This window comes from Melospiza georgiana, chromosome 6, assembly GCF_028018845.1.
Source record: "Melospiza georgiana isolate bMelGeo1 chromosome 6, bMelGeo1.pri, whole genome shotgun sequence".
Classification (NCBI taxonomy): Eukaryota; Metazoa; Chordata; class Aves; order Passeriformes; family Passerellidae; genus Melospiza; species Melospiza georgiana.
In genome coordinates, this window is record NC_080435.1 from 15,908,125 (window position 1) to 15,927,380 (window position 19,256).

At 44.3% G+C, this 19,256-nt stretch overlaps 1 protein-coding gene across 1 annotated transcript in view; it reads left to right on the forward strand.

Moving 5' to 3' along the window:
- Positions 1 to 10,718: 10,718 nt before the first annotated feature.
- Positions 10,719 to 19,256, forward strand: part of SLC22A18 (solute carrier family 22 member 18) — a 58,194-nt gene continuing 49,656 nt past the window's right edge. The window contains exons 1-4 of the mRNA XM_058026624.1: positions 10,719 to 10,877; positions 12,244 to 12,341; positions 14,382 to 14,527; positions 15,455 to 15,587. Of these exons, the coding sequence (XP_057882607.1) occupies positions 10,722 to 10,877; positions 12,244 to 12,341; positions 14,382 to 14,527; positions 15,455 to 15,587 (533 nt within the window). The 5' untranslated portion in view covers positions 10,719 to 10,721. The remainder of the gene's footprint in view (positions 10,878 to 12,243; positions 12,342 to 14,381; positions 14,528 to 15,454; positions 15,588 to 19,256) is intronic.

A 19,256-nucleotide genomic window follows, 5' to 3' on the forward strand; every position in this document is an offset into this window, starting at 1 on the left:
TTCTTTTGGTGAGAAATTAGGGTTGGAGTGTAAGTTTGCTATTGTAAACTCATAGAATGGCTTGCTTTGCAAGGGACATTAAAGGTTATCTTGTTCTGATCCCCCTGCTGTGGGCAGGGACATCTTCCACCAGAACAGGTTGCTCCTGTTCTAGGGCCCCATCCAACCTGGCCTTGAACATTTCTAGGGATGGGACATCCCCAGCTTCGCTGGGCGAAATGTAGCAGCGTCTCACCACTCTAACAGCAAAGAATTTCTTCCTAATATCTTTCTTAAATCTTTTGGTTTAAAACCATTAGCCCTCCTTCTGTCATTGCCACTTCTCAAATGTGACAGATGTGACTTAGCTCAATGGCAGCTCTAACCCTGGCAATCCAAGAGAAGCAGATCCAGCTCTAGAGGATGCAGACCTTGAGACACTTGTCTGGCTTCATGGAGGCCTGGCGTGTCCCAAGGAGCCCCAGGAGTTTTGTTTTTTACATTTTCCTGCGGTGGGTTCCCTCTCTAGGAGCGGTTGGCAAAGCAGTGCAGTGCTGTGGGTTCTGGCTGTTCCTTTTCTTGCGCTCCAGGCTGGATTCCCTCTGCTTATCTGCCTCCCCTTCAGGGCTTGCTCCCTCTATTGGTGCGATGGGCTGTTGAGATATCCTGCAGTGACGCAGCATGGTGAGATCATCCTCCCTCCCTCCTCACCCCCCGGCTTCTTGTTTGTAATCTTTGATTAATTTATCTTCTTGCCTACGGCTTTAAATTCGCTTTTAGGGCAGTAACTTTCTGAAGACACAGCATTAAAATTTTATTTTTTTCTAATCTTGGAAAGCAATCACTTTATAATCTCTCTGCTAGAATCATAGCATTAATTTTGCTGCAAGCATTGAATGTGGACCAAACATCACCAAGCCAGTGGTGAACCTGCAGAGGGAGGGTTTCAAAGAACTCCCCTGGGGGAGTCCATCACGTTCATTTTACAGCAGTTTAACCATAATAGGGCTGCCATGCCCACAATCAGGTATGTATTCCTACAGAGTGAGGAGTTAATTGTACCTGGCTCCAGCAGCACATGTATACCATGCAGAACAATTAGTGCTGTGCCTCATTGCTGGGAGCTCAGCCTGTGTTATATATCAAGGGGCAGCATTAAGGGATTTGTATGTGCCATCCACAACAGCACTCAGCACAAATCCCGCTAGCCTTCAGCCTCCTGCAGATCCAAAGAGAAAACAAGTGCCATGTCCCCTAACAAGGCAGAAAAGGTGGAAGGCCACAGGTAGCACTGGCTTAAAGGCTTTCAAATGGTTTGCATTACACCCAGTGACGCAGCTAATTCTTAATGAGGCAGTTCTTGAGCTTTGGACAGAGGCTGGAAGGTCGTGTTACCTGAGATCATGGTTGGAAATGTTACTGAATACTCTGATTATATGTGATTCTAGTGTCCCTTGGTAGATGGTGGAGGCCAGAAGAAAGTCAAGTTTTTCCCTGTGCTGTGACCAGGTTGAAAAATCATCAGGTTGTCCTGTAGCCTTTCAAGTTTCCCCTTAGCAGCTGCTCTGAAACTTCTTTCAGGAGTTATTGCTAAAACAAGGGTGTAGGGCAATGAGCTCCAGGTGCCCAGCTCTCCGTTTCAGCTAGGATGACTTTTGGACTTCGGACAGGAGAATCAGGCACAAAGAGATTAATTTGTACCTGAGTTTCTCAATTAAACTTTAATTCCACGAAGGTGCAATTAAAACCACACCCTGATGCTGTGCAAGATAACAGATATCTCACTGGTGCTCAGTGAGTGTGCACGTCAGGGCATTTCAAAATGACATGGCACAAATTCTTCTGGTGTGAACCAGGAGACACATTCTCAAACATAGCCATAACCAAATGGGTCTGAAACAAATGTTTTCCTAACAGTAAAAACACAAGAGGAGCTGGATGAAAGACTTGAAAGTTAAATTCTGGCAGCATGGAAATCAGAGGCAAAACTCCCAGTGGATTGGGGTCATGGTTTCAGTCTAAAGCCAAGTAATCCAGATCCTGTACTTCTTAAAGTAAAAATGAGTCAGCTGGTCATCGTTGGTATTCAAAGAGAAAAAAGAAACCAGGTGAAATCATTTAAGCTGACAGTGGCCAAATAGTTGTGAGTTTGCTCTGGAAGGAAATAAATACATCTGGAGGTGTTATGTTTACAGAATCTCATTGCTCTCTGGATCAAATGCACTTGCTTTGCAGATAGAAGAATGGCTATTATTTTTTTTTCTCCTTTTTTAACCATCAGGCTGCAACTTTAATCTAGAGTCTTTTCTTTTTGCGCACCGCAGCCATTAAGCAAGATTTGTCTGTGACCTGCCCTGGCAGTCCTGCAGCTTCTGAGGGCACCTCCAGTGGGATTTGTGGTGGTTGTTGCTTCACCTGTGCAGAGATGGCTGAATTTGGCAATTTGATTGATGAGGCTTAGAAGGAATATAACCCACTACTCCCCTGGTGGTACTGGGCAATAAATAAAAGGAGTAAATCCTTATTGTTTTGTTTGGAAGGCAGTGAGGAGAGAGGCTGGGCAGACCTACTGAGTGTATTTGTGTCAGTTTTGACAGGAGCCTTCAGGACCCAGTCAAGTTTGGAAGTTGGGGAATTACTTCCCAGCACCCTACCTGGGGCAGTTTTACAGAGCTAGTCTAAAAATTTGTAAAACTTGCTTGATTTCTGCATTATGAGCCTGTGATCATCTCAGGGACAAGCTTTAAAAAACATTTTCAAATACTTTTTTTAAAATAAATAGCTCTTAGGGATTTTGTCTTGGGAAAATCTGTGTATGCCCTCATGTCCTGATGCCAAGGTTGGATCCTAACAGTGTGCGAAGTCTGTTGTGATTCTTTACAAAGAGAGATAAACTTAATTCACAGGTCTTGGTGTTGTTCCAAAATAATTCTAAAGAACTATTATAAAAATTGTGCTTTCAAGAGAGAACAATTGAGCAGGTTTGGTGTCTTCTTGTGACAGACATACCTGCAACATGCTAGAAATGCATCCTCATTGTTGGCTCTGAGGGAAGGCCATGCCTGTAGAAGTTGAAACTGGAAATAAGAGGATCAAATGGTACCATGCAGGTTCTGGCTTCTTACAGGAAAATTTCAGATATATTTGAAGAGGGATTTAATTATATGATAGAGTAGGCTGAGCTTAGAGATGTGTTTTCTGAACTTTTCCACTCTCATCTATCTGTCCGTGCTAGAGTTGTATTCAGTGTTCAGCACTGGTTTTGCTTGAAAATTTTCCCCAAACCACTGTGAAGATTCCTCATATCCCACTCAAGAGCCCTAGTGGGTTCCCCCTACAATTTCAGTGCTAAGGAGTCCATGAGGAATTCCCACTTACAGCAAAGGTGATTTGATTTCTTTTTGTCTCAGATAAATTCAAGCAGAGATTTAATGGGAAGCCAGGAGGAAACAATGAAGCATCTCCAAAGTCTTCTGGTGGTTTGAACAAAACCCCCAGCATTTGTAGGACTGTCATTTTTCTTGTATTTCTAACTAAAATCAAGATTGTAATTGTTCTCTCTGAGTAGCCGTGCCTAGAGCCTTTATTGCTGATGCAGGGGCTGCAGAGAGGACACCTCCAAGGGCTTGTGTCCTTCAGATCTTTAAGAACGTTGGTTTTCCTGGTGAATATTTGACTGATACTCAGGGGTACATGCTCTGCTCCAGTTTGCAGCAGTGTGAGCTCCAGAATTTGCTCTGATCTTACAAGACCGTTCAAGCCTTCATCTGAAATGAGGTGTTTTACTTAGAGGGAGAAGAACAAAAACCTTGGACGAGGCTTTGTAAGTCATTTAGAGCCCAGATCGGTCAGGGGCTGTGAAGCCATGTTTGCACATTTCACCATTTTTGAGCTGCTGGTAAATCCAGCCTGCCTGACTCTGGATATCTTTGTTCTCTCCCTGCCATAGGCAGCAAATCTCTGCAACATAGGTTTGTCCCCCACTCGTGTAGGGGGTGGTGCATTGGGGTCAGCTGTCCTCTCCCCACTCCTGGCATGTTGGTTCTGTGCAAGACTGGGAGAGGAAATGTCTCCCCTGGCCCTGGATTTGTAAGGATTTGTCTCAGCATGTAGCACAGACCCCCTTCTGTGCATGGAGCTGTCTCTGGGATGTGCAGGATTTTGCAGACACATGCTTTGCCCTTTCCTACTTGCTCCATACAGAAATGTGCACTTGCAGGAGCACTGGATGCACACCCGTGTTTTGTTTGTGCTGTGTACAGCTTTGTTGGAAGGGATGACAGAGGGATTCTTGTTACATTGTGCTGCTGGTGGTCTCCTGAATGCTTGAGGTTTATAAATCAGGCAATTGTTTGACTCTGACACAGGAAAATGTTTTGGTAAAGGCAGAAGGCTTGAGACTAGTTGAAAATGTCTGGGACTCCCATTGTGTGGAGAATGTTGAGTGCAGAGGAAATCTGCAGCATTCCTACAGCAAACCACAACAAGAAGCTCCATACAGCCCCAATCAGTCACAATTCTCATATAAATTATAATGGCCTAAATGTTATTTAAATGATAAACAGCTTTTGCATTCCAGACATTGCTGCAATTCCAGAAGGTGGCTGTGTAATACCAGCTGAATGAAATATTGTACTTTGCAGGCGAAGTTTGAGCCTCCATTCGTGTGTGCATCCGGATTTATCCCTTCTAGAATATTCTTTGGCTGTGAACCCCAGACTGCCAATGCACTGTGTGTATCTTGGAGCCCAGGGCTTCATCCATTATCCAGCAGTGAGTTGTCTGAAGACTGGGCATGCCAACATGCCAGGAAGCTGAAGACACAACCACAGAGGCAGCAGAAGCATCCACTGATTCTGGGCTGTCACCACAGCTTATTAGTGTGTGGAGTTTTGCCTGGACCCTGCTCAGCAGCTGATGGAACAACCAGTCCTTCAATCACACTTTCCTCCAGAGATGGATGGGTCAGGCCTGCTGGAAACAAGTGTGGCTTGTGGAGGAGCAATGCCAGGTCTAGGAGAAACCATTTGCCCATCAGAGAACCCATGCAGCAGACCTGGGCTTTCACTAAGGGTCATCTTTTGCTTGCTGATTCTTCAGTGTTGTGGCATAACAGACTGGAGGCATTTGCTGGGTTTTGGTGTCCCTGCTTGAAGGAGAGGCAGCCCAGCAGCCCTTCTGCACTGCATGGCAACAGCTGACTGAAACTGGAGGGGTTTCTGTTTGCTCGGGAGAAATTCTGGGTGGGGAGGGCCACAGCCATGGCCACACCTGGGGGATGATGCAGGGTGAGCCCTCAGCCTGAGCTGAAATCATCCTAAACCAGGGCCACTCAGTGTGCGCAGGCACAGGAGGCTCCTGCCCCAGTGAGGTCCTGCTGGAGCCCAGGAGACTGGATGGGTACAAAGAACTGAGTTTTTCTTCCTATTCTTCCTATTTGGTCATGTCAGTTTTGGTGTAATCCTGGATTCAGGCCACAGGATTTTTCCAAAACTCCTTTACAATTGACAAATTGCGTCAATTGTAAAGGAGTTTTGGAAAAACTCCTGTGGCCTGAATTCAGGAGAGTTCTGTCACATCTGCATGCTTTGTTGTCAAATTCCAGCATTCAGAAATGTTCTCTTTTATTTTAATTTTTCCAGAATATTAGAGAGAAGAAGCTGCCCTGTGGTTAGCAAGGGGACTGGCATCCAAATGATGATTGAATGTGACTCCAGCCTCTTCCACAGACTTCCTCTGTTTTCAGGGAAGTCATTAAACCCCTCAGTCTGTTAGAGTCCCATCTGCAAGACAAGGAGGATTTAATGCTTTTCCCTCATCTGAATCTCAACATCTTTTTGTGGTTATAGGGCACCAAATGAGGCTTCAGTATTAGTTGGAGCTCTGGGGGTTTACCAGTAAAAAGTTAATAATAACCAGCCATATTTCATAGAATCATAGAATGCTTTGGGTTGGAAGGGACCTTTCAGATAAAATGTGATTTGCAGTTTAATATGCTAAGTAACAAAGACTTTACCAAGAGAATGAACAATAGCCTTTTCCATTTTACAAAATAATTTGCCAGGCATAATAAGTGCACCAGTGTTTTTATAAAAACAAATTATAAATAATTGCTTTTTGCAATTTAATACACACATAGAAAAAGCCAAAAGAGCTCAGCAGCTACCAGGAATCTGATTTCATTGTCGATTTGGACTGTCTCTGTAGTTTTATGAAAATCCCTGAAGACTGTGCTATTTTGTAAACTAAACATGGCTGCTTTTTCTCCTTTTTTGGCTGGCCATGTGGAGTCTTTTTCCATTCATTAGTGAGCTGTTTTTTTCATGGACACAATTAGACAAAGGAATAAATCAACAAACTTGGGATATAATTTTGGCAATACCAGGCCATCCATGCTCTTATTTGCTTAACTGTGTAAATCTTTCACCAGAATACAAATGAGGCCTGTTCCCTTGGTCTTGGGGTTGGGGAAAGAGAGGGATCAGGCCAGATCCTGCAGATTTGATGGCTCCCACCCACCATGGCTGGTGTTGAGCAGTTTCCCTCATTACAGCCATTCAGCATTCCCACTATTGAGGAATTGCTTCGAGATAATTCTTCCATTTCCTTTCTCATGTTACAGAGTTGAAGAAACATGCCCAGGACAATGGCTCCCTGAGGACTGGGTCTCTGTGAAGGATTGTTGTGTCCCTCCATGTCTGAATGTCTGCCTGCCTCACTGTTTTTGGTTGGTGGCCTCTCAGTGCTCTCCCAGAGAGAGGAAGCGTTTTCCCTGCTGCTCCCTGGGCAGGGAGGTGAGGTATGGGCAGGGAGATGAGGTACGTTCATAATGCTCCAGCTTGCTCCTCCTGTCTCTCCTGGCACCTTAGTACACAGCACACAGAGATGCTGTTTCTCTTTGCAAGGAGAAATGAAAGTTTTGTTGACAGCAAGAGGCAGTGATTCCCTCCCTGGCATTCCCAGCCAGCTGTCATGCTTGCCATGGGTGTGCATGCACACCCACAAGGGCAAGGATTTGTGACTGATCTGTGTTGGAGCAGGATTTGCTTCATCCCATCTCTGAAGATCCCATCCCATTTTTGTGTAGCTGAAGACACTGGCCAGTTCAAATTCATAGAGGATTGAGGCCCAAGAGATGCCCTTCATTGCAGGGCATTATATCTGCATTTTCATGTCTCTTCAAGGCTCCTTTGGGGCTGAAAACTTGGTTTGACCCCACCCAGGGTACCTCATGTTCCTCCAGATCATATTAGCTTCCTCAGTGGAACAAAAAACAAGTTCAGAGCAGGATTAAAGATTTATTTACCCCCAGTTCATTGTTTTCCAAACAACATTTTCAACTTCTGGTACTGATGTGGGTGGATTTCCCTTCCCTATGCATGTGCTAGCCTTGCTTCCCATTCCAGCAATTTAAGAAAAATTTCTGCCCAAGTAACATAAACAGTGAGCCTTTATGATTTTTCAAAAGATGTTCTCAGGTTTCCTGCTCTATTTTTTTCAGAGATCAGATAAATTCAGATAAATAGGCCTCAGGAAAGACACACCAGGACGGCAACTATAAATACTCCAAAATTGCTGAGAATAAGTGTCAAGGCTTAATGCACAGCTAATGGACTAATCTGCAATTTTACCACAAGATATTTATCTCCTTGCTCGTTTTCATAGTAGTCTCCCTGAAATATATGTCTATTCAAAGTTTATTTATCCTACCCAAGAAAACTCATTTCCTCTTCATAACCTGTTCCTCCCCAGTTTTAAAATTAATTTTGTTTTTCAAAGATAGCTTGTCAGTGACTGAGTGCTACCCATGGTGTAGTCTATAATTGAGCCAGAAGGAGCCTTTAGATAACAGTGCAGTGCCAGCTTATGCCATCTGTCATTAGTGGTGCATTATCACTGCAGGTATAAATGAGCTGGCCCCGAGCTGCATGGCTGCAAACGTGGTGTTCAGTGGAGCATAGCTGGGAATTGGGTTAATCTCTACCATACTTAGGCTCCTGCAGACATTTTCAGTCAGGCTTCTCACTCAGGGGAGGAGGAGAATTTGTCTTGTGGCAATCACAGTGGCTGTATTCCCATCAGTGTTCCTGCTGCCACATTTAGCCCTCAGGCCAATGGATTCATGGGGCGAGACTCTAAAAATCAGGCGCTGAAAGTCAGGAAAATCCAAGTGCCTGTGCAGAAAACCTAGCAAGAGGATACTGAGATGGTTTGAGGCTGCCAACATCTTGGCCAGGTTTGGAGAATACAGCTCATCCCTGCATCCCTGGGGCCAGGGCAGCGTGGACCTGAGCTGACCATTGGCTTGTAAAGATGGCTTACAACTGCCACCTTTGTGCTGTGTGGGTCAAAGTGCTGGGATGGGAGAGAAATGATCCTGCCCAAGGACACGACTGCTAGAAGAGGATCACCAAGCTGGGCCCAGGGCATTTTCTTACATACAGCCTGATCTAAGGAGCAGTCTTGGGTGCTAAACCATCCAGGGGTGGGGGTGTACAGGAGCTGATGATCACAGCTTATTCTCCATGGACATCTCCACACCAGGCATCAAGTTTAGCTTCCTGCTTTTCAGAACTGTGCCTTTAGCCCCAGAGGCTGGGAATTAAACTCTGTGGTTTTTTACTCCACTTCCCTTGTCAATGCCAGTAAAAAGAAGCCAAATCCAAGGGAGAGCATGTGTCTGGCTAGCTGTCTGCACTGCATGCCCTGGCAGGACAAGGCTCCTGTCTGGTGGAGAGTGGCTGCATCTGCAAGTCTTTGCTGCCCTGGTTGCCTTGCTGGGATCTGTTTTCAGTTGCTGCTGAGACAAACTCACCAGTCAAATTATTGATGCTTTTCAAGTCCAGGGCAGCAAGGCTTCCTGTAAGCACAGTTGTGCATTGCATTTGCATTAGTCGCTTTTTGGTTGTCTCAAAACCTCCATAAACAGAATTCTGTCATTAATTTGACTCTTCTATTCAATGGTAATTTGTACATTGTGCCTATCCAGCACAAGCCAGGGAGTGATGATGTTGGTACTGTGCTGAAGGACCTTCAAAGTGCAGGCAAATCCATTGTTTTGCTCTGAGATGAACCAAATGTCGAGCACTGATGCTTTGCTGGGTTGGGATGCATGCTGGGTAATCATCCTTCCTCAGTAAAAAATCCAAATTCTGGATTCAAATTCTTGTGAGTTGGATCTGCTTGAGTGCTGGCATTGCTGTAGGAAAGTAGTTTTTAAAGGTGCTTTTTTCACTCAAGCTGTGAGTTTGTGCAGGGTTGTTTCTGTGCAATCTCCAGTGATATGGTACCCAACCCTGATGAAAGATTTAACCTTTGGACTTCCCCCTCTTTTGCCAGGATGTGGAGCCTGGCAGCCTTCAGCAAACCCCAGGGCTTGGTGGTGACATGTTGAACAAAAAGGTGTGCCCAGAGATCTCACAGGTCACCCTCCCCAGGCTTGGCTGGAATCCTGGAGCTCTGACAGCCCCTCCAGAGCCAAGCCAGCAGACATCTGTGTGTGTCTCTGTGTTGATGTGTCTTTGTCTGCCTTCGTGGTGAGTCCAGACTCTGTTTCTGAGCTGAGGTGTTACTAAGTTAGAGGGACTGGGTGACATGGTCAAGCTGCAGCACAAGAAATTCACATTGGACAGTAGGAAAAATTTTTTTTCCCACATACTTAGAGAAGGAGCAAATCTCTTTTCTTTGAGATTTTCAAAGCTTGCCTAGAGAAAGCCACAGCTGAACCAAAGTGTTCCAGCAGCAGGGTGGATGAGCTCTCCAGCTCTCTTCCTTCTAAAAGTCCTATAATTCTGCAAAGTCAGAGCATTGGAATCTCTGCCTTCTTTTTCTCTTCAAAAGAAAGATAATCCTCAACCAGACTTCCAGGCTTCAACGAGTAAGAAAACAAACAAATAAACCCCCAAGCAAATAAGCAAGCAGACAAACAAATAAAAACCCTAAATAAACAAGCAAGCAAACAACAAAACGCCCAAAGGCCAGAGTCTCATTTATTTCATTTGCCAGTTGGCAGTCAGCCTCATGATTTGTGTGGATTTAATATTACTTTTTTTAATGTTTTTGACATTGGCTGGTAATCTGTAGTTTGATTGGAGTCACATGTGAACATTTGCTAGCTCAGAATTACTATAAATTTGCAGCACCTGGAAAGGAAGGAAAATGGCTTAGGAAAAGGTGATTAGAGAGGCTCTGACTGCATGCAAGAGTTGTCTTTGTTCCAGGATCTGTATAAACCTACTGGAATTGGAAATAGCTATTCTGCTGTAAGCTTCACTTGCAACCTCCAAAAATAAAAGCGAAGTGCCTTTCATGAAGGATTAAAACAGGCATCTCTCCTGAGCCACCAGAGGCAGTAAAAGTGAAGGAAGTGAAGCAGTTAAAAGAGTTGAAGAGCTTATCACATGCTCTTGTTTGGGGCAATGTTCACTTTCTCTTCGCTGGGATACTCCAGCTGATTTTTGTTGTGATGGCGCTTGGGGCAGTGAGCCCACAAGGCTGAAGAACCAGATCTGTGGATTGATGCACGATTACCTTTGATCCTGCCTAGCAGGCAAGCAAAGGGAAGAGGAAAGAAAGGAAGAAAGAAACATTAAATCCGTGGCATGCTGGCTCAGCACCTCTCACTGTAAGCTTTGAACTGTGCACACAGTTTGTGCCCCTTATCTACGCTTCACACTCGCAGCTAGCGAGTGCCTCCATGTCATTTTCCACCCCGTCCTGCAGCAAGCCATTCTGTGAGCACCATGAATGCAAAAACCAGCTCTGCAGGTGAGGAAGAAGCCTCAGGAATGAGCAACGAGACCCTGGGAGAGGCCAAAAGGCGGCAAGTGATCCGTGTTGCCTACGTGATTGCAGCCCTAGACCTGACCTTTCTCTTCATGCAGTTTGGACTCATGCCTGTGAGTATGGGTTCTCTTGCTCCACAGCATTTCCTTCAGCGCAGGGCTCTGTGGTTTTCCAGCAAAGCCAGAGGATAGTTTTTAGCAGGAAAGAGGAAAGGTATCCTTGAAACTGAAAGGAATACTTGGTATTCTTACCAAAGAGGCAGGCTGTGTCTCTGTCCAGGGTACAGCTAGGCCATAAAAGCTGATTTATTACCTGGGCTGCAGTAGCACCCAGAGCCTTTTCCTGGGTGAAGCTGATGCAGTTTGTATCTTCTCTCATGGAGTGTGAGAGTGACCCATCCAGCAGCTATCAGGAAGCAGAGGTTTCAGATCAAAGGTGGGGTTTTCTGAGTGTGTAATTAACCAGCTCAGTGGGATTCATTGCTTCTCACTTACGGGACTCTTCTGTCTGATTTTATAGAATCAGTGAGGACTTCTGGTTGAAAAATACCCTTGAGGTCATTGAGTCCAATCAGAAACCTAACAGTGCCAAGTCCACCACCAAACCATGTCCCTGAGTGCCACATCTACACATTTTTGAGATACCTTCAGCAATGGTGATTCCACCACTTCCCTGGGCACTCTGTTCCAGTGCTTGACAAGCCTCTCAGGGCAGAAATATTTTGCAATATCCAATCTAAACCATCCCTGGCACAACTTGAGGTCATTTCCTCTTGTCCTATTGCTAGTTATTTGTGAACAGAGACTGACCCCAGCTGGCTACCAATCCCTTTCAGGCAGTTGGGGAGAGAGGTGAGGACTCCCTGCACCTCCAGGCAAAACAAAAGCATGACACAACAAAAACATGAATCCGAAATAACTGCCCATTGGCCCTTCAAGGTGTGTATCTGTGTTTTTTGCAAGCTCAGGCTGTGGGTGTACCATCTAGCAAAGGCAATATTTGCTCATGTTGTACTTTCATTGATTCTGGCTTGCTTGATTAAACAACAGCTCCAGAACTTTTCCATAGTTATCTCCCAGAGGGTGGATGGGCTGTTCCAGATGCAGGGTCTGGAGGCAGGAAGGCATTTAAAACTTTCCTTATTCCCCTTAGCAGTCGCTGAATGTGTTCAGCTGTGTGGAGCTGCAAAGGTAAATGGTGATACAAACGTGCCAGCTGGTGCAAAATTGATGGGTTTGATCACATGTCCCTGCCCTTCAGGGTGTGGGACAGAGACATTTGGTCTTTATTAAGCTGCCAGGGTCTGGCCAATGAACGTTTCCTCTGTAGGGGTAGGGAACTGAAGGAAGTGGTTGTTTGGAGCTGTGATCCTTTCCACACAGATATTAAGATGTTTATTCATAAATACAGCCTGCTTCTTTTCAATTTATTTGTTTTTTGTGGGTTTTTGTTTTGATTTTTTTTTTTTTTCATTTTTAGTACTTGGCAAAGAGCCTAGGTTTGGATTCAGTGGGGTTTGGCTATCTCCAGACCATCTTTGGTGTCCTCCAGCTCGTGGGAGGTTACATTTTTGGAAGGTAAGTGAGAATGATTCTCATGACCCTTCACATAGCTGAAAAAGGCCAGGCATTTTTTATACTTTCATAAAAATAATTTCTTTCTGGTTTGTGGTCCTGTTGAAATGTTTGAGGATTTCATAATGAGCAAGGGGAAAATAAATGCTATTATTAGAAAATACTGCAGCATAGAAGCAGCCTTTATATTAACTTAGCTACATTTTAATGACACACATTTAAGTGTAACAATATCCTGGGAATGGGCTTAAACCACCAGAGTCCTCAGAGCCCAGATCCTAACAGCTTAATTCTGAAAATGTTTTATAGCCACGTGTAACCTTAGAAATGTTTTGTGACTGGGAAAGAAAAAACAAATAAACAAACAAACAGAAAAAAAACCAAAAAACAAATCAAAACAAAAAAAAAGAGGGTATTTATTGATGGTAAGTAGAGCTGTCAATTACAATAAGTGAAGGTGGTGTCATTTCGCCAGCTGAATTAATCTGCATCCATGTTGAATACAAATTTAGACTTGCATGGACCTTTCAGAACTTTTAAGAATATCTATAAACTCAAGCTATCAAAATAAGAAAAGAGTGGAAAATATTTGGGTTTTCTGCCTCTTTACCCCGTGAGACTCTCCTGTTCCTAATGAAATGCAAATAGCCCTAAAAAATTGAGTGGTGGGAGAATACATTCCTAAAGACCAAGAAAAATAAAACCCTGAAAAATATGTGCATTTCAGTGACAGAAACTAAAATGGGACAGAGAAAATCTAACTTCTCTTCTTGATCCTGCTACTGATCAGCCAATCAATAAATGGATAGGAGCTGCTGTGTGCTGCTTCAGTTTACCTGCAGGAAATTTACTTTCTGGCTGATGTAGACTGGGGGCTCTACAGGATCCTCTGGTACATGGAGTGTGGCACTTTGTGGATCTGATCTCAGCCCTTGGACACATTTTCAAATAAATACAGCAACATTTGATTCTACAGCGCTGCTTGGCAGAAAATGCATTTCTAAGAATGGAGATGGTGCAAAGGGCCCACTTTTAATGCTTTTCCTATTAACACACAAACCTAGAGTAGTATTTCTGTCCTGGATCTGGTGCCATCTGAAATCTGGTTCTCCTCCCTGCATGTCATTCACTAATATCCAGAGTCACTGCTGAAGGGAAGGAAAATGGCAAAATCTGACTGGGACTGAGGGTGTCCTTTCCCAGATTGAAGCCAAAATTTACAATGCAAGTTTGAGATAAAAAGGATTTTTCTAGACATAAGTCTGTTTTGATGTCAGTGTAGGGACAGATTAAGTAGAAAAGAGGAAGAAAGGGGGAAAGAGAGAATGTGTTTCTTAGCTCAGTTTTTCGTGTTCTTGCTTAATGCTCCTAAACAGACATGAAAAGATAAAGCACTGTGTTTACTTTTAAGCAACAAAACAAAAAAATCCCCACTCCCCACATCAACAATGTAATGATTTGTGGTCTTCAGGTTACAAACAGCAAATGTAAACTGCCCTGGCTTACATGTAAACAGCAAATTTTTGACCTGTACCTCTCCCTCAACACAAAACATTTTAATTACTTAAGCTTAGCTCTGTTTGTATACCAACCCTGGCATTTTTAGGGGGTTGTTCCTCTTAGTGTAAACACAACTAATTGCTATGCAAGGTAATATTCATCTGCTAACTGTAATATGCAGCTTAAATAAAGGGAAGGAAGAAGGAATCGTAACAAGAAACTCTGTCTAAGGTTTTATGGTCATCTTAGCCCCTGTTGCTCAGAACCTGTTCTGTGGTACTCTCAGACTTTGTCCAACTTGAGCTTTTTGGAGTTGAATTACAGCAAAGACTTGGAGCTGGGTCAAAACCTGATCTGACTGGGGTTTTGCCTGTTTGTGTTTTGGGGCTTGGGGAGTTTGTGGTTGTTTGTTAGTGTGTTTAGTTGTGGTGTTGTTTTTTCCCCTTAAATAGGAGCAAAACTGATTTACTGTTGAGAAGGGTTTTATTTTTGTTTTTTAAACCTAAATAGAAAACTGACAACCTTGTGCCATTTCTGTACCAGGTTTGCAGATCGATTTGGTGCCCGAGCAGCTTTAATTCTCTCCTGTGCATCTGGAAGCTTCTTCTTCCTGCTCATGTCCTTCTCCACCAACATCCCCCTCCTCTTTCTCTCCAGGCTTCCTGGAGTGTTCATGCATGGGATACCAGGTAAGGTCAGTCAGGGATGAGTAGCTTTCCAAATTGCTTTTCCTGCCTGATTCCCCCCAGTTCTGGCTTGTTTTAGGGGAAGCCAACAGGTCCAGCAGCATGAAGGAAGGCAGGAGGAGCATGGGATGGTCCTCAGGGGTGAAATGGTGGGAACATGAAGCAGCAGGTGGAAAGCAGTGCTTATTAGTCCAAGTTCCAGGCCCATCTTCCTGTAGAATCTTGAGGGAATTGTTTGGCCTTGATCATCCAGACCCAATGGGTGCAAGTCACTTACTGGCAGCAGTGTTACCCCAGACTTTTCAGCTGCCTTCTTGAAACCAGGATATTTTACACAAAAGCTTTTCCCTTTCTCCTGGTAAAATGAACATACTGGTAAAAATTAAACATTATTACAAATATACTTTCCATTACCCACCAAGCTGTTCTGTTTTGGCTGATATTTCCTAAATTTTTCATGTGAAAGACATAAACTTCAGCTGCTAGAAGTCCATGTAACTCATGCAAGAGCAATCAGGTTGATAATGCTTCCTGTCACTTGTGAAGGGGTTTATTTGAGTGGTTTGAATGGTTCTGTTTCTCATGACTGCTGGGGCTGTTGTGTTCAAAACTGATGGACTATGGGGCTTCCAGAGGAGATTGACAGTCCTTATTTGGGGGCCCTCTTCCATGGAAAGTATGAAAATTAAAAGCTGGGGAAATTGCCTGTAACCAGAAACCAGCCCAGAGAAGTTTTAATTGGGAAAAAAAACCAAACAAACAAAAAACCCCCAACCAACCACCACCACCAACAACAACAAAAAACAACCAAACAAAAAAACTCAAACAAACAATACCCCAAAAAGCTCCTAATGGCTTAGCAATGAAACCATGGGAACTACTGGGGGATCTGCTCAGACCCTGTGGTTTGATTTTTTTCCCCCCATGTAGGTGCTCAGAAGGTTATTACAGATGTGACCACTCCTTCCCAACGTGCTGGTGCTCTGGGGAAGCTGGGCTTTTGCTTTGGAGTGGGCATCATTACTGGCTCTGTCGTGGGAGGTGTTCTCTCCACCAAATTCGGGTGAGTGATCCACTTATTTGGTACTGATTTTGTTGCAATCACTGAGGGAGCTGCTAAGGGATATCCTGCTGCCCTAGAGCTTTTGATGCTGTCTTACTGCTGGTGGCAGTAGAGGACCATACCAGAACTCTACATTTTGCTTTCTGTGCTGCTACGAAGAATACTCCCGCTGTTTTCAAGGAGATCTTGTTGAAAATCTCACCTTCTGCTTACTTAAGTACATTTTAAAACAAACTAGATTGAGAAGTGGATTTTGTCTTTCTGCTGATTGTCTTGTCATTGGAGCTGAGTGTGCTGAAAGAGCATTTAAGGAATGATATTGTACAACTGAGAAGTGGAAATCAGGAGCAATGTGGAACTTGTGGAGAAAATGGTGAAAATGTTGTGTTTGGGGGATGCTCAGTATAGGGCAAGACTATGGGAAAGGAGAAGGCAAGCTTGGGACAGTGGGGGAAGAGAGTGAGGAGGTCTAACCCTCTCAGAGCAAGATGAAGCAGACACCTGACAATTCCATGTTGGCTCTCCACAGCCTGGCACACCATAGCAGGCTGCCACCTTCTCTTACATTCTGCAGAAGGAAATAAATGCTCAGAAGCTATGGTGTGGGCAGAGAATTTTGCAGGCAATGAAATGCATGTGGCTGTAATCTCCTTGGAGGATTCCCCAGCATTGCTCTGGTGGGGGAAAAAAGTCCCTGGTGGACATTCAGGTTTTTGTTTTGCTCTGCTTGTCTTTACTATGGATGCTTGCCTCTGCAGACTCAGGTTAAAATAACTCTACAGCATAGGATAGAGGGTAAAAATCACTCCCATCCTTGTCCTAGTGCCATAAGCTATGTGAACTGTGTATGGGCATGCATCTCCTGGGTGTTTTGCCCAGGGGATTGTGATGTGGAGTGTTGTGTGTTGCTCTCTGAATCCCACTGTGCGTTCAGGCACTGCAGAGATGCAATTTACTGTGTGAAATCCTTTCACAGGTTGAGGAGAATGCTGTAACCTCAGGGAGCAGCCATAAAACCTGTTGGCTGCTCTACCTTGGCAGTGTTGGCCAAGTGACACAAAACTAATCAGGAGGATTAGTTTTGTAGCTATGACATGGTTACATAAAAATAAAATTAGGGACATACATAATATTAACTGATCAGCACTTAAAGGTATTTATAGGTGTTGCTGGCTGAGTGCTGGTTTTAGTAAGTATTATTTTTAACCAAGTACAGTGATTGTAGACATTTATGTGTTAACTGAAAGTAAAGGTTACCTCAGTTCTCAGTTTTGGTTATATGCCCATATTTAAACATCAACATAGAAGCATCATTGCTATCTAGCAAAAATTCATGGGGTTTCACTTTCCAGTACGTGCATCAGTCACAGGTTTATAGAAAAGAGGCAGGGGAGGGACTCTCCTGTGTCATTTAATTATTCAGGGACATTGACTGGAAGGCAGCCTAGCTTTTGCATGTCAGGCGCTGTCAGACAACGGGAGGCTTCCACACTCCTTGCTCCCTTTGAAACCTTCTGGACCTTAAACTTTGTGTTTGCAGCACAACGCTGAGAAAAGTGAACCTTGTCCGTAATTACGGGAGCGTGAGAGCGCTGCCCGTGGAAAAGGAGCTAGCAGCCTTTCCCGAGCAGGGCTGGTTGGTTTCCCTCGCGTCCTGCGGAGGGCAGCTCCAGCCCGCTGCTCTGCGGTCCCATGGCAGGGCTGGGGACAGCAGCACCTGCTCCTCTCCCTGAGCATCTCTGCATCCTCCTGGAAGGACGACGGGAATTTCTATTCACACGGGATGAGCTGTGCTGGCAGCATCCTGATGTGCACAGAGGCTGATAGGATGGGATAAACAGCAGCTTTAGGGTTAGGAAGCTGCTCTGGGGGTTTGGTACCAAGGTTTGCTGCAGCCAATCCCCAGTGTGCTTAGCTCCTCTGCCAGGTGTCAGTGCAGAGATTAGAGGAACAATCCACCGGGCTTTAGGTGTTTTGGTGCCGGTGGAGAGCAGGAATTCAGCCGAGAGCAGCTCTGTGCCACGGACAGCCCCGAGCATCGCCATCCCCTCCGGCTGTGCCCGCCGCAGGAAGGAGCGGGTGTGCCCTAGGGACATGGCCCAGGCTCCCTGGCCTTGCTGCTGTGCCCCACAGCCTGCTCATCCTCCCTCCCTCTTTCCCACATGTGTACAGGAAGGCTCCAGCTGCACTTGGAGCTGCGTCATCACTTCTCTTTTTCTTTTTTTTTTTTTTTTTTTTTTTTTTTTTTTTTTTTTTTTTTTTTTTTCCCAGAAGAATGACCCAATCACCTTCCACTGAAAAAGCATTTCTGCTGTGTCATGGAAGAGCAATACTGGAGATTTCTGTCCACTCTGTGTTCTTTGCTTTCCCTCACCACAAAGCTGGCCAGCATTCCCCATGTGTTGTTGACAGCATTATTCATATGTTAGCAGTGCTTTGTATACAAGAGAGGGATTAGAAATCACTCTCAGTTTCTCAGCTGATGTCATTTTGGTATTATTCTTCTGTATTGTATTTGCCATTGATGTATTTGACCTAAAGAACTGGTCTTTTATTGTTTTCTTTGTTGGAATAATATTTGTCAACCCTTATTTATTAAGGGAGCCCTGAGGAAGTTGAATGTCTTGTTCTGATTTGCATAGGATTTTTTGGATGTTAGTTCCTGACCTTTCCTAGTAAACTGCAACTGCCAGCTCCAGCCCTTCCTCTTCTTCTCTTTGAAGTGCTACATTTCCCCCTGCCCTGTTTTCCAAAACTTTGCTGCTCAGGCAAATTTCACCACCTGAGGATGAAGTATAAGCCAATTTGTTAACACAAGCAGTAGTAACCATTTAACCATTTGGAAAGTGTTTTTCTGTTTGCATGGGTGGGGTTTTTTTGGGGGGGGGGGTCTTTTTTTTTAATTGCGTTTTCTGGTAATTGATCGGTTGGGTCAGGACTGTGGATATAAAACACCTTCAGCTTGAAAAGAACTCCTGTAGTTCAGCTGAGGGCTACTCAGGTTCTTGGGGAATGAATCTCCCTAGCAGTTCATCCACCAAAGGGGACTAAGGAAAGGATTTCTGTTTGCACTCCTGCAAACAACTTCTGCAAAGCTGTTGTGGGGCGCTGCAGGTGAGTGCATCCCTAAAGGAAGGTGATTTGGTGCTTGCAATAGACTTCTGTGCCAGCCCTCTGGGTGAAAGGTGGAAGTAGGCAGCTGGATTAGTTTTCAAAAGTGGAAAGATGAGTCTAGGTAGTTAATTACAGAGATTTCATCCTTTCTTCTGGGACTATGATTAATTACATCTGGCTGCTTTTTTCTTTCCTTCTAACAAGGCTGTAGAGAATCTCTGCTGCATCACCCAAGAATTGTTTGCTTTCTATGGACACGGAGAAGTTTCTTCATTTTAGTGACTCAGCTGTAGGCTTAAATCTCCTGGAGCAATTATTCTTTTGATTACAGCAGGCTTTGGGGATAGTTTGTTGGGATTTTTTTTTCCCCCTGGCTCTGCTATTACCCTTCTTCCTCATGGGGAAAAGAAGGAGCTTGTTTGCCTGGAGTAGGCAATTGCATTTTTTTTTTTTTTTTTTTTTTTTCAAAAACCCATTTGAACAAAGTCCTCTGGCAGGGAATTTCTCATGGCTTCGTGGCAGAGTGGAAAAACTGTGGGTGTTGAAAGGACTGGA